Below are 13,184 nucleotides of genomic sequence, written 5' to 3'. Positions count from 1 at the left end.
CGGATATGGCCAACTTGAAGAAAAATGGTTGCTAGTAAATCCATATTGGTCACTGATAGACCTGTGGCACTAATTTATTGATGATAGTATGGTACTATGGAAGGGTACTAGTGATGATTTTAGTGCCTTTATGTCATAGTTGAATTAGCGTGATATGAACTTGAAATTTATGTTTATGTATAATATATCTTGTACCAATGGGACAGTGCTATACCGGGGTACAAATTATATCGCAATGACAGAGAGGAGCACCCGGGAGGCGCTGTGGCGCTTTATGTCCGGGATGGCATAGAGTCCAACAGGTTAAACATCCTGCATGAGACTAAATGCACAATTGAATCTTTATGGGTAGAAATCCCTTATGTGTTATGGAAGAGTATAGTGATAGAAGTATACTACTGTCTACCTGGCCAAGATTGTGAGATGGACAGTGAAATGTTAAGAGAAATTAGGGAAGCTAACCAAATTAGTAGTGAAGTAATAATGGGAGATTTCAATTACCCCAATATTGACTGGGTAAATGTATCATCATGACATGCTAGAGAGATAAAGTTCCTAGATGGAATAAATGACAGTTTTATGGAGCAACTGGTTCAGTAACCGATGAGAGAGGGATCAATTATAGATCTAATTCTTAGTGAAGCACAGGATTTGGTGAGAGAGGTAATGGTGGTGGGGCCGCTTGGCAATAGTGATCATAATATGATCAAATTTGAATTAATGACTGGAAGGGGGACAGTAAGCAAATCCATGGCTCTAGTGCTAAACTTTCAAAAGCAAAACTGTGATAAAATGAGAAAAATAGTTAGAAAAAACTGAAAGGAACAGCTACAAAGGTAAAAAGTGTGCAAGAGGCGTAGACATTATTAAAAAATACCATCTTAGAAGTTCAGTCCAGATGTATTCCACACATTAAGAAAGATGGAAGGAAGGCAAAACAATTACCGGCATGGTTAAAAGCTGAAGTGAAAGAGGCTATTTTAGCCAAAAGAACTTCATTAAAAAATTGGAAGAAGGATCCTATAGAAGAAAATAGGATAAAGCATAAGCTTTGGCAAATTAAATGTAAGACATTGATAAAACAGGCTAAGAGAGAATTTGAAAAGAAGTTAGCCGTAGAGGCAAAAACTCACAGTAAAATCTTTAAAAAATATATCCAAAGCAGAAAGCCTGCGATGGAGTCAGTTGGACAGTTAGATGATCAAGGGGATAAAGGGGCACTTAGAGAAGATAAGGCCATCGCGGAAAGACTAAACAATTTCTTTGCTTCGGAGTTTACTGAAGATGATGTTGGGAAGATATTCATTCCGGAGAAGGGTTTCATGGGTAACGATTCAGATGGACTGAACCAAATCAAGGTGAACCTAGAAGATGTGGTAGGCCTGATTGACAAACTGAAGAATAGTAAATCACCTGGACCGGATGGTATACACCCCAGAGTTCTGAAGGAACTAAAAAATGAAATTTCGGATCTATTAGTAAAAATTTGTAACCTATCATTAAAATCATCCATTGTACCTGAAGACTGGATGGTGGCTAATGTAACCCCAATATTTAAAAAGGGCTCCAGGGGCGATCCGGGAAACTACAGACCGGTTAGCCTGACTTCAGTGCCAGGAAAAATAGTGGAAAGTGTTCTAAATATCAAAATCACAGAGCATATAGAAAGACATAGTTTAATGGAACCAAGTCAGCATGGCTTTACCCAAGGAAAGTCTTGCCTCACAAATCTGCTTCACTTTTTTGAAGGAGTTAATAAACATGTGGATAAAGGTGAACCGGTAAATGTAGTATACTTGGATTTTCAGAAGGCGTTTGACAAAGTTCCTCATGAGAAGCTTCTAGGAAAAGTAAAAAGTCATGGGATAGGTGGTGATGTCCTTTCGTGGATTGCAAACTGGCTAAAAGACAGGAAACAGAGAGTAGGATTAAATGGGCAATTTTCTCAGTGGAAGGGAGTGGGCAGTGGAGTGCCTCAGGGATCTGTATTGGGACCCTTACTTTTCAATATATTTATTCATTAAAGGCCCCTCACCTTTGGGAGGTTTAAATTCAGTTCCATGTCATTGGCAATGTGATGACCCCCTGCGTCAACGAGCTGTGGTTCACTACAGCCACTCCCTCATTTCACCTTATGTGTTATTTATTTATTTATTTATTTATTTAAGGTTTTTCTATACCGACATTTGTTGTTGGACATCATATCGGTTTACAGGCAACATGGAGTCAGCAACAGAGCTTTACAGTGTAACCAATATAACAACGTTTTACAGAGTAACTATAATAACAGTTTAACAGAAACAGCTAAGCAGATTATATTTGTTTAGTGCAGCAGTAACAGGTTTATAATGTGACAAATAGGGGTTGCTAAATAATAAAATAATGTGCATATATATCTAAATTGAATAGCATAGTTAATGTCATAATATAAGTGGGTGTGTGGACTGGACCGTTTTCAGTAGGATAAACTTGGGTAAGGTGATGTTTAGTATTCTCCGTGAGGAGAGCTACTGTGTGGTGAGGTGTTAAGGTAAGTGAGGGGGGCGTAGGTTATTGGGAGGGCAGGGTGTAGGGGTGGTATAGGATGCATTGTAATGGGATGCAGTGTAGTGTCCTTGAGATCATGAGTATGCTTGTGGGAAGAGCCAAGTTTTTAGTTTTTGTTTAAATTTGTGCAGGCAGTGTCCTTGGCGTATGTCAGCGGGCATAGAATTCCAGAGTATGGGGCCAGCAATGGATAGGGCGCGTTCCCTGGTGGCATTGTTATGTACCCTTCAGGTGCCACTTTACCCTGGCCAACCAGAATAAAGCTATTTCAGTTCTGCTTCTCTTACCTCACCCCCATTCCTCTGCATTTTGAGATCTGCAGCACTGTTTTTTTTATATACTATATCTATTTTTTATTTACTGTAACTCTAACTATCCTAGAATGCAGTAAATTGGGGAGTTAGGGAAACCAGGACTGGATCACTGTATTGCAGTGTGGGTCTGATGGCGTTGCTAGCGCGCCCTTAGGTATAATACCACATCTTACAAGGCCACAGGTGGCTTCTGGCTTATATACGAAAAAACTTACAGGTTCTCCTTTCTCTCCTTTCTCAACTCCAAAACCCTGAAAACAGACAGACAGAGAAATCTTTTCAGAGGAGGCTTTCTCCGTGCCACGGCCCAGCGCAAACACAACAGCTTTCGCTCATTACCTGGAATAAAAGGGCATTAGTCCCGACAAGGAGGCAGAAAGAAGCTGCAAGAGAATCCTTAGACGTGAGCCAAGCCAGGAGCTTAATTTTAATGTTGCTATGTGCTATATAGCAGGCTGAATATGATTAAAGACCATCTTAGCCAGGTGTTCGATGGGAAGTAAGGCCCAGGGCCAGAAGAATGGCATTTATTTATTTATTTACAAACGTTTCTATACCGATATTCATAGCGACATCATATCGGTTTACAGCATAACAGCAGGTAGAAATTACAATGAACAGGTATGGGGAGGGGATACATAGGAAACAGTAAGATTAGCAAGATAAGATAGTAAGATTGCATAAACCAGGGCATTAATTGCCCTGTGGGCCCTCCATGTTGGTCATGGCTCTACAGATTTGACAAGACCAGCGCTGACAGACGGCAATGCCTTCAGCTCAGACTTCGGAACCACCTCCAGGAGACGAGGCTTGCTAGGAAGAGGGTTAGTTCACAAGATCAGCGATAAGGAGGAGGTCCAGAGAACGAAGAAGGTGAGGGACGGGGCGGCAAAAAGGAGAAGAGGAGCAAGGAAAAGAAGCCCCAAAACCCACAGCTGGTAAAATTCCAGCAGTGCTTTTGTTCACCACCAGAGAAGCAGAATTATCCAGCCCCAAACTCGCAAGCACTTTACCTTGCCTTCCTGAAAGTTAAAATGCCCGTCTCTCTCCTCACTCCCTCTCCCTCCCTCCCGCCAACAATCCCCTGCAGCCGTGTAGCACAAACGTATACAATAAAAAAAAAAAGTTACTGTTTTCTAATCTGCAAGCTATTTTCCCGGATGCACAACTCCTAGGTGTGGCCCAGTTTCTGCCACCAGAGGCTTGTAAAGGTAGCACACAGCTCTGTGAAAGGCCCTGCAGAGAAGCAACCCTTCATTCAACAATAGTTTTCTCTTTTTTTTTTTAAGGGGGCCTAGAGGACTTTACCTTAGCACACTATTCCTGTGAGGGGTCATTTCAGCTTGGCCAGTTTTTAAGCTGACCAAGTTGAGGTACCTATTCAAGGAGCCAGGATACAAACTTGGGAGGTCAATATTCAAAAGCATTTAGCCGGCTAACTGAGAAGTTAGCCGGCTAAATGAAACTTTGGGTACTTGTCTGGATAAACTCTAGTCAGATAATAAGTTGCCCATCTAGAATTAAGCAGGATATGCTCGAGGCACTCTGGAGTTGTAACTGGGAGGAGCTGAGTTAGCTGGATATGTTATCCAGATAACTCTGGTCGGCCCGTAAAGTTATCCTAAAGTTAGCTGGTTAAACACATCCCGCTAGACAGTGCCAGCCGGCCTAGAAAACACTGAGATAACATGTTGTATTGAGGCGTCTTTCTCTCTTCCTTTCAGCCTCAGTGTTCCCTTCTCAGCTCCGGTACTCACATCTTTCCCAGGTGGACCCAGGTCTCCTTTGATCCCAGCGTTTCCGGGATGGCCTGGAAGTCCCATGGGACCCTAGAAAACAATTCAGAGAAACCACTTTTTCTTAAGACGCAAAAAGACAAGCGTTTCTTTCCTCTCTAGCAACTGTGAGTGGCGGACTCCAGGTCACATCTGAAATCGTGTGGGGTCCTGTGAGAGAGGCCAAAGTGTAATTCTCCTCCTGTCTGCTGCCTGTAATCAAACCAGCATGAGAAAGGTGGAGAAGAATGTTTGGTTTTTTTTGTTATTTTAATGAATTATCTAAACTAAAAACGTGCTAATACTTTTGCTTTCGCCAGCCTCTCCTTGAGCTTGGTTTACAATTCCTTTTGAAAGGGAACCCTCAAACCATGGGAATTTTATTCTGTAATGCTGTGCGTGGTGACAGCAGCACAGTTGGTTTAGCCTGAAAGAAGGTCAGACGCCCCTCAAGCCCTGCGTTTTTCTAATTCCCCAACAGCTCGCTCTACATGGTAATACAGAGGGTGGCAAGGAATCCCTCCCCCAAACAATCCCTACCCCCCATACAGTGATTGGATTATTTCCCTGGATTTATCAGTTTTCTCTGTAGTCTCACAGGATCACCACAAACTTCAGTGTCACCATACTCCAAAAGTAATACAGTCCTGTTCTATACATTTCCCTGCTCTTTGAAAACAGAATCCCTTCCCCTCAAGGTGGGGAAATCTCGTTCTCCTTTTCCTAGGAGAACGCAGTCTTATTTTGTTCACCGCACCCAATAATGCTAGAATGGTAACACACATTGTCTTAGAATAAAGATATGGCTGAGCTCCGATAAGTGAGCTTGTTCTGGTGTAAGCTGGAAGCATAGCTTGGGTTAATTAGGTCAAGAATGAATACCCTGATTCCTCTCTCTCCTGGCTCTCCTGAAAGACCTGGTTCTCCCTGTAGGATAAAGGAAGAAACAGAGATTTTTATTTTATGCACAGCTTTTGGCATTCATGATTCTCCACCAGTGCAACCATTATAGGTATATACTGAGAGACGCAACCCAGTGTCACATAGTACAAGACATGTTGAGGCAGTGAAGGCTTGTGTGCACTAAGGCAAAAGTGCCCGGCCAATGCCAGCCGCAGGAACTGAGCAAGTTACTAATCAATCCTGTACATCTCCAGGCCACTGCAATATGATTAATAATGAGGGCTGGTCGGTCTTTACAGCATGGGACTGTGAATCAGGACAGATGGATGCTAATCTTCGCTTGGGCAATAACTATTTCAGTATTGCTTTTGACAGGTCCTGTTATGGTACTTCCCTGGGAACTCCAGTGTACTCAAATGTAATGGGGCAAGAATAATAATAATGTAATAGCAATGACAGTAACATTGACTCTTCCTTCTCTTTGCTTCAGAAATTGGAATGCAATGTGCTATCTGCATGCACCACTGCAGAAAGAAAGCTAACAGGTTTTGCACCACCTCCATCTGCTGGAGACAGAGAAATACTGAGGAGATGCAGGTGCCACACCGGGTTAAGAGGGGGTGCTCTTAAGTTTTTCTCTGTCTCCATCTGCTGGAAGGGAGGCAAAACCCAGCAGTCTGGACAGATTCGGGTACGTACAGGGAACAGAGTGTCTGTGGCGATAAGGATATTGTCTATGCTTGTTGAAGTCTTTTGTTGTTTTATTTTCGTGTGGATGTTAGTACTGTAAACCGTTATTATGGCTTTGCTGATTGAGCGGTATAGAAATTTTAATAAATAAACAATGTGTCACAACAGCAAGCACCACTGCAGAGAGCAAAGAAAAGTGTGTTACAGGAGCAAGCATGACTGCAGACAGAAAGCTAATAATGGGTCACAGCAATCAGGAGAAGGAGGCTGCCTCGTGGTAATGGCAGCCAGCTGGATAATGCTGGAATTTTGCAGACGTGGAAAAAATATGTACGTGTCACCTGCATGCAGCACATATTTATACCGGGGAACTGGTGCTGTAGTCACCCTGAGCTTGCTGTTGATTAGCAGGTTGGGAGGGAGGAAGGCAGGCAGAAGGTGTATCAGCGTTCTCTCTTCCACCCTCCTCCTCTAAGCCACACTCTCTCTCTCTCTCCCCCACTCATCCTCTCCAGTTCAGGTACGACTCTGGCACTCTTCCTTCCCTCTATCCCTATAAGTCACAGCTTCTTAACTTGTGCTCCCTCAGCTGAATTCCCAGCTCAGTTGTGCAATCCCGGCTGCCTCTGTTCCAGCTCCCACCCTCCCGTTTCTCCCCACGTGCTTCCTGCAGTATGTGCTCCAGGCAAACCCTCTCCCCCTGTTCCCTGCAGCCTTCCTGAAGGGCAATGGCTGAAGCAGGAAACAGAGAGGCCCAGAGATTCCTCTTGTTTCCCCGAGATCTGGAAATCTGGAGAGTTCCCAGGTATACACATATTTACGGTGTGTTCTGTGGCCAACATGCCAGGTTTTACAAGTATAAGAAGATAAAGTTAAGGCATATCATAAAAGGAAAAAAAATCATTTAAGGAAGAAGACAGACCAGCTAAAAGAGTTTGACCACTTTACCTTGCTCCCTAGTTCCCCTTTCATTCCTGGTTCACCCTGCAGGATAAAACAAAATAGAGATTATATTTGGTTTATAGCAATTTAGATTCTGAATCTACCAAGAGGTTAAAAAGTTCCCTTGTTAGAATCCAAATACTCAGCTATGTAGAGCACTCCAGGAACTCCCAGAAATCAGAGGTTAGGAGAGGCTGCGTGGGATCCTGGGGAGGATACCGTCTCCCGTGCTGTGAGATCCTGCGGGGCAGGGACAAGGAAGGAGGAGGAACGACTCAGAAGCAGGGCAATGGAGGAAAGAGATGCAAGAAAAGGGAGAATGAGAGGTTAGGAAGGGGAATACTGAGGAGAGAAGGGACAGAAAGGGAAGAGTTGCTGGATATTACACACCAAGAAAAGCAAAGAAGCAAAGGCTAGGAAGAGAGTTTGTTTGTGCTCTACCGTGCAGCAGGAAAGTATCATTCGCCTTCCTCGTCTGTCTGATCATGGCATTTTTTTTTTAACTTGACCTTAATTGTTTCAGATTTGTCCCCTACATTTTGCTTTCACCGAGACACTGTCCCACTTCAGCAGTGATCCTATCAGAAACCTGCTACTGAGCCTGTAAGTTAGTTTGCCACACTCCCCCACGGTGCCGGTGTTATAATAGGTGCAGACCCTATTTTCTAAGCTTAACTTTCATCACAAGGCCTTTGTACTTATTTGATATTTTGTGTGGATGACTGAGCAATCTGTCGATTAAGTAAGTTCTAGGAGCCAACGTTAGAGGGCGCAGGTTGGAGAAAGCAAAATCATTCTCCCCTTCTCCCCAGCTTCCACTACTCTGCTTACAAATGCACTTCTACAATGCACCAAATTGTCCTGGAGCCCAGACTTTGCTAGCCCCTCCACCCGAGAAGGTGCAGATGTGGGTCAAATCACTATTACAGTATGCTCAAGTGGCACAGGCTGATTGAGGGTTTTAAATTTCCAAAAGGTTTCCAGCATAGCTATTCTGTCTAACCTTGGGTTATAATTCTACAAACCACATATGCACCTGGCAATGTCATTTAGCATAGCTCTCCACTCACTCCCTACTTATGCTTGTTACTGTCACATAAAAATCATTCTGTTTCCACGCCACGTTGGCATCTCTTTCTCGAAAAATTAAAACTCCACAGAGTTCTGAAAAACAACCCAGGTCTGACCCTCAGCCTCTCATGCTGACAGCGTGTGATTTCTATCATCAGTCTTACTGGACTGTTAGCTTCTACTTACATCTTTACCTCTTAATCCAGTCTCTCCTCGGGTCCCGGGTAACCCAGCCTCACCCTTTTCCCCCTTCCCTGCATCTTCACCCTAAATGAACAGGAAAGACAGGAATAAGACCCCCTGGCACTTTTGGCAAGGGACATGATGCAACCGGATCCAGCGGAGACAACAATTTATACAACATCATCAAACGCATTTTGGCTAAGATCTAAGCGTCTGAGCCATGAGCTGACGTCTGCCCCTTCTTGTCCCTTCAGCTGAGACTGAGAACTTGTGCAAAGTGTGTGTATGTGTGTGTGTGGGGGGGGGGTTTATGCCTTGCAATCCAAACCCATTGGGGTCATGATGTCATTACGAGTATTGCCAGAGCAAGAGGATTAAATATCCTGCTTTCAAAAGATGTTAGCAACCTGTAATTCAGAGAGTAGAAAATTGGAAGTACTGTGTGAGCCCATCAAAAATAAAATTGTTTTAAAGAAACTCCACAAAGCAGATGGATAGAGAAGGCCCTCTTATTATATGACAAATCCCTGTTTAAATCATGCATTGGCCTTGCACAGGGGTCAGCTGTACCCAGCGTCTGTCGGTTTCCTTTTCACCAGAATGCTCTACTTGAGAGAAACTCTCATCCAAAAGGCAGAAGGCACATTACAACGTTTAGACAGTCTACATTAGCTCCGAGTTTATGAATTGGTCAACTTAAAAGATTTCTCAAGATTTCTTTTTGAGACCATCCCAGAGGTTTAACTCAGGTAAAAATACAGGACAACAGAAGGCAGCATACATGTTGCGGTCCTGCCCGCGCTCCTCGCGGGCAGGCTCCTTACCTCTCACGGCCAGTTGGGCCACTGACACTGCTCCCCCCGACGCGGCACAGGAGCCGCGTTATCTTGCCCTGTGCAGCAGGGCCGACTTCCAGGAGACCTCTCTCACGGCTGGGACTGCCACTGCTGTTCCCGGGGTCCTCGGGACGACGGGGAGTTGTCCTCATCGTTGCCAGGGCCTTCAGCCGGCAGGGAGGCCGTCCCTGCCGGTGCCTGCAGCCCTTCTTCTCTCCTTGCCTAGTTTCTTCGTGGCAGGAAGCCACTCCAGCTACCTGACTTTCCTCCAGCTTCGGGGCAGGGCTGCCTCGCTGCCTGCCTCGCTCCTTGGGCCTTTCACGTGGCTAAGGACGCAACCAGCTTCCAGCTTGCTCTTCTCTCCAGCTCTCCTTAGGCGCGGGCATGTGCCTCTCTCCAGCTTTTCAAGGGCCAGCCAGGTGTGGCCCCCTGCTGACCCCTCCCTGGGCGTTGTCCTCTTCAGCCCTACAAAAGGGCTCAGCATCCATTCCAGCTTTGCCTTCGCAAGGAGTTGGTCACTCCTGGGATCCTGCTGTCCTTTGCTCCAGGAGTGTCCTTGTTGCAGCACTTCTTCAAGGTCCTGTGTTTCCTGTTCTTCGTTGGAGCTCCTCGTCTTGTCTTCTTGTCTACGTTCCAGTCCTGACATTCACCTGCTGTTCCAGATGTCTGTGTGCCAGCCCTAAGGTCTGTCTACTGATCCAGTACCTGTGTTCCAGTCCAAATGTTTGTTCCTGAATTCCGTGATCCTGTCTTGCTCTCCTGAATCCCTGGTTCCTTGTTCCTGAATCTCTGAAAGCCAAGTACCTTGTTCCTGAGTCTTCCACACGCTTGGTACCTCGCGGCAAGCCATGTTGTAGTCCGCGACCAGCCCCACGGGCGGGATGAGTAGGGCGCTTCATGATGCTAGCCTTGTACCTTGTTCCTGAGTCTTCTGAAAGTCAAGTACCTTGTTCCTGAGTCTTCTGAATGCCTAGTACCTCGTTCCTGAGTTCTCTGAAAGCCTAGTACCTCATTCCTGAGTCTACGTCTGTGCCTGAGTCTACGTCGTCCCTGAAGTCTCGTCTGTATCTCCATGTTCCGGTCTTCACTGCCCTGGCCTCCATCCGGCCTGCTGCTTCTTGCCGTACCCTGCGGCAGGTCCGAAATGGCTTGGAACGGTCGGAGGACTGTTCATAAGACCATCATTGCTTTGTTGGTCTTCCAAAGCGTGCAGGTCCGGAGGAGGGTCAGTTTCTCCAGTCTTCAGTCCAGCCTCGCTCCTGTTCAACCCATGCTCGGGCATGCCTCGCCTACCGCAGCACCTCTTCAGAGTTCCTCTGGGGTCGGGCCGTGGCCCAAGAACACACATCTCTCGGTAAGTGGGACCGCACTCCTAGCACTCCACAACACATACATACATACAATGATGGTGCTTCATTCATACATACAGTATATACCTCAAAATACTTCACAGGCATTTTGGGAGTTTTGTCATAGTCGATTTGCCCTTTGAGCATAAGTGGAGTATGAGTATTTTCCAGATTGGTACAGTGCTTTCTCACTAGGTTCAGTACAGGTTATGCAGTGTAAGATACTCCAGATTTTCAAATATAAAAACTACCTTTCTTGCTACTTTTCTGCCTCTCAAAACTTTATCCACTTTTTGGTGGTATAAATTTACTTTCAACAGTTGTCTTAAGTCTTGGTTTTCTACATGTTTATGTTAAACAAGCTGGTACTGTACGAGCCATGCAGGAGTAAGAAAAATATTCTAAAAGCCTTTTTCAAAAGAAAATTGTCTTGTTTGAACACTGGCTCCATGCAAGGTTACCAATTGGCTCTATACTTAAGCAACAGATTTTTCCAAGTACAAATAAAAAACACACTATCAAAGTTAAACTACAAACAGGAGTCCCACAGGGTTCAGCCCTGTCCGCAACACTCTTTAACATCTATCTCCTCCCAGTATTTCACCTACTCGCTGGACTTGGAATAATACACTACATATACGCAGATGATATACAACCACTATTACCCATCGTAAACACAATCGAAGAAACAATGAAACTGGTTAATATGTATCTTGAAATAATCAAACAACTCCTAAACCAAATGGAACTGGCAATAAACATTGATAAAACTGAATTCTTACATCTAGAATGAAAAAATATACACCCTACACAACCTACAATCACAATCAAAAATAATCAAACTGTAGATTTAGCAATAAAAGTACAGAATCTAGGGGTAATAATTGACCCTGAGCTTAACATGAAACAACATATTTCACAGAAATTAAAAGAAGGTTATGCCAACTAATGGTCCTTAGAAGACTGAAACCCCTGCTAACACTGAATAATTTTCGCACAGTCCTAGAGGCAATGATATTCGCGAGCACAGACTACTGTAACTCTCTGCTATTAGGGCTACCTCAAGTTACTAATAGACCACTGCTAGAATTTTGACAGGCAAAAAGAAAAGAGACCGCATCACAGGTACACTTGCTGAACTACACTGGCTTCCAATTGAACAAAGAATAAAATACAAAGCATTGTGTATAATTCATAAACTAATCCATGATGAAAAGGCGGACTGGCTTAATACAGCACTGCACGAACATGTACCACACAGAAACCTTAGATCTGCCAATAAAGCTCTACTAACTATTCCTTCTATTAAATCAGCATGCTTCACTCAGGTAAGGGAGAGAGCACTGTCGCTGGCTGGACCTGTTCTATGGAACTCCATGCCACTCGAAATAAGGCTGCAGAGAAATTTGAAACTATTTAAAACTAGTCTGAAAACCTGGCTTTTTAAACAAGCTTTTTATAAAGACAAAGAGAAGGAGGAAAACAGTTGAAAGATAATGACGCACCAAGTAATCAGTTTGTTCCTCTAATATCTCCAATTGCGTATTAACGCTAGATTTGAACCGCTTGACAGTTTTTCAACAGACATATAAGCCTTAATTAACACGTAGTCTTTTCTTATTAAAATATGTTACCGTACTATGTTGGCACATGAATAATTTGTAATCTATACCAATTATAGTTTTTTTCTTATTGTGCCTTTCTGTAAACCGTTGTGATGGTGAATTAAATTAACGACGGTATAGAAGAGTTTTAAAATAAATAAATATTGCCTAGGACAAGTTGGGGCTTGAGATGTAGTTCTTGAAACTCGCCACTACATTCCTCTGCATGCACTGAGGGTCTTACCAGGACTGGTTCAGCCTATCCTATCCAGCTGGTAACCCCAACCAAGACAATGGCACTAACTGTGCCTTTTCTTTTAAAGGAAAGCTGGACCACTGGAATGCCAGGAGGGGAGCCCCTGGAGGAGAGGGACCCTGTAAAGAGGGGACCCTCGGTTCAGAGAGGTGCTGTACAGAGAGACCCATCTGGGGGTTGGGGGACTCAGGGGCAGGGCTGAGAGGCAACCCATGGGAGGAGAGGGGTGTTCTGTAAAGAGACCCCCTCGGATTAAAGGGACGCTCTAAAGTCTTACTGCTACTTCCTCACTGTGCCACCATGTGAATTCTTACCTTTCTGCCAGGATGGCCAGATAAGCCAATGTTTCCCTGTAACAGAGAGCTCAGGGTTATGTATGTTACATTAACAAGACCATTACAGCAGCAGTACTAAAAAAACTTCAGATAATTCAGCTGGCATTTAAAAAAACCCATCATAAATCCCCCTTTTGATTGCTGGGGAAGATGTTGGTTCCTTCGCTTTCACATCCACACTTATGAACCTAAGTTGCCATGCTGACTTTTTGCAGAACACCCTGAAGTCACAGCGAGGTACAAATTCAGAAGCATTTAGTCGCATAACTCAGATGTTATCTGGCTAATTGAATATTTGGGCACTTATCTGGTTAAATTCTAGCTGGGTAACTTTATCTAGCTAAAAGTTGGGTGACTAAGTTAGAGGCCTTCCAGGGGC

At 44.3% G+C, this 13,184-nt stretch overlaps 1 protein-coding gene across 12 annotated transcripts in view; it reads right to left on the bottom strand.

Moving 5' to 3' along the window:
* LOC115098596 (collagen alpha-1(VII) chain-like) overlaps positions 1-13,184 on the bottom strand; it is a 420,825-nt gene that overhangs the window by 257,698 nt on the left and 149,943 nt on the right. For all 12 annotated transcript variants that reach the window (XM_029615285.1, XM_029615292.1, XM_029615282.1 and 9 more), the window contains 6 exons: positions 12,785-12,820; positions 8,429-8,509; positions 7,178-7,213; positions 5,519-5,563; positions 4,619-4,690; positions 3,077-3,112 (listed from right to left, as the gene is read on the bottom strand). In XM_029615285.1, coding sequence (XP_029471145.1) covers positions 3,077-3,112; positions 4,619-4,690; positions 5,519-5,563; positions 7,178-7,213; positions 8,429-8,509; positions 12,785-12,820 — 306 coding nt within the window. The remainder of the gene's footprint in view (positions 1-3,076; positions 3,113-4,618; positions 4,691-5,518; positions 5,564-7,177; positions 7,214-8,428; positions 8,510-12,784; positions 12,821-13,184) is intronic.

This window comes from Rhinatrema bivittatum, chromosome 9, assembly GCF_901001135.1.
Source record: "Rhinatrema bivittatum chromosome 9, aRhiBiv1.1, whole genome shotgun sequence".
NCBI classification, from domain to species: domain Eukaryota; kingdom Metazoa; phylum Chordata; class Amphibia; order Gymnophiona; family Rhinatrematidae; genus Rhinatrema; species Rhinatrema bivittatum.
The sequence above is the reverse complement of the archived record's forward strand: the minus strand, read 5'-3'. Positions and strand labels throughout refer to the sequence as shown.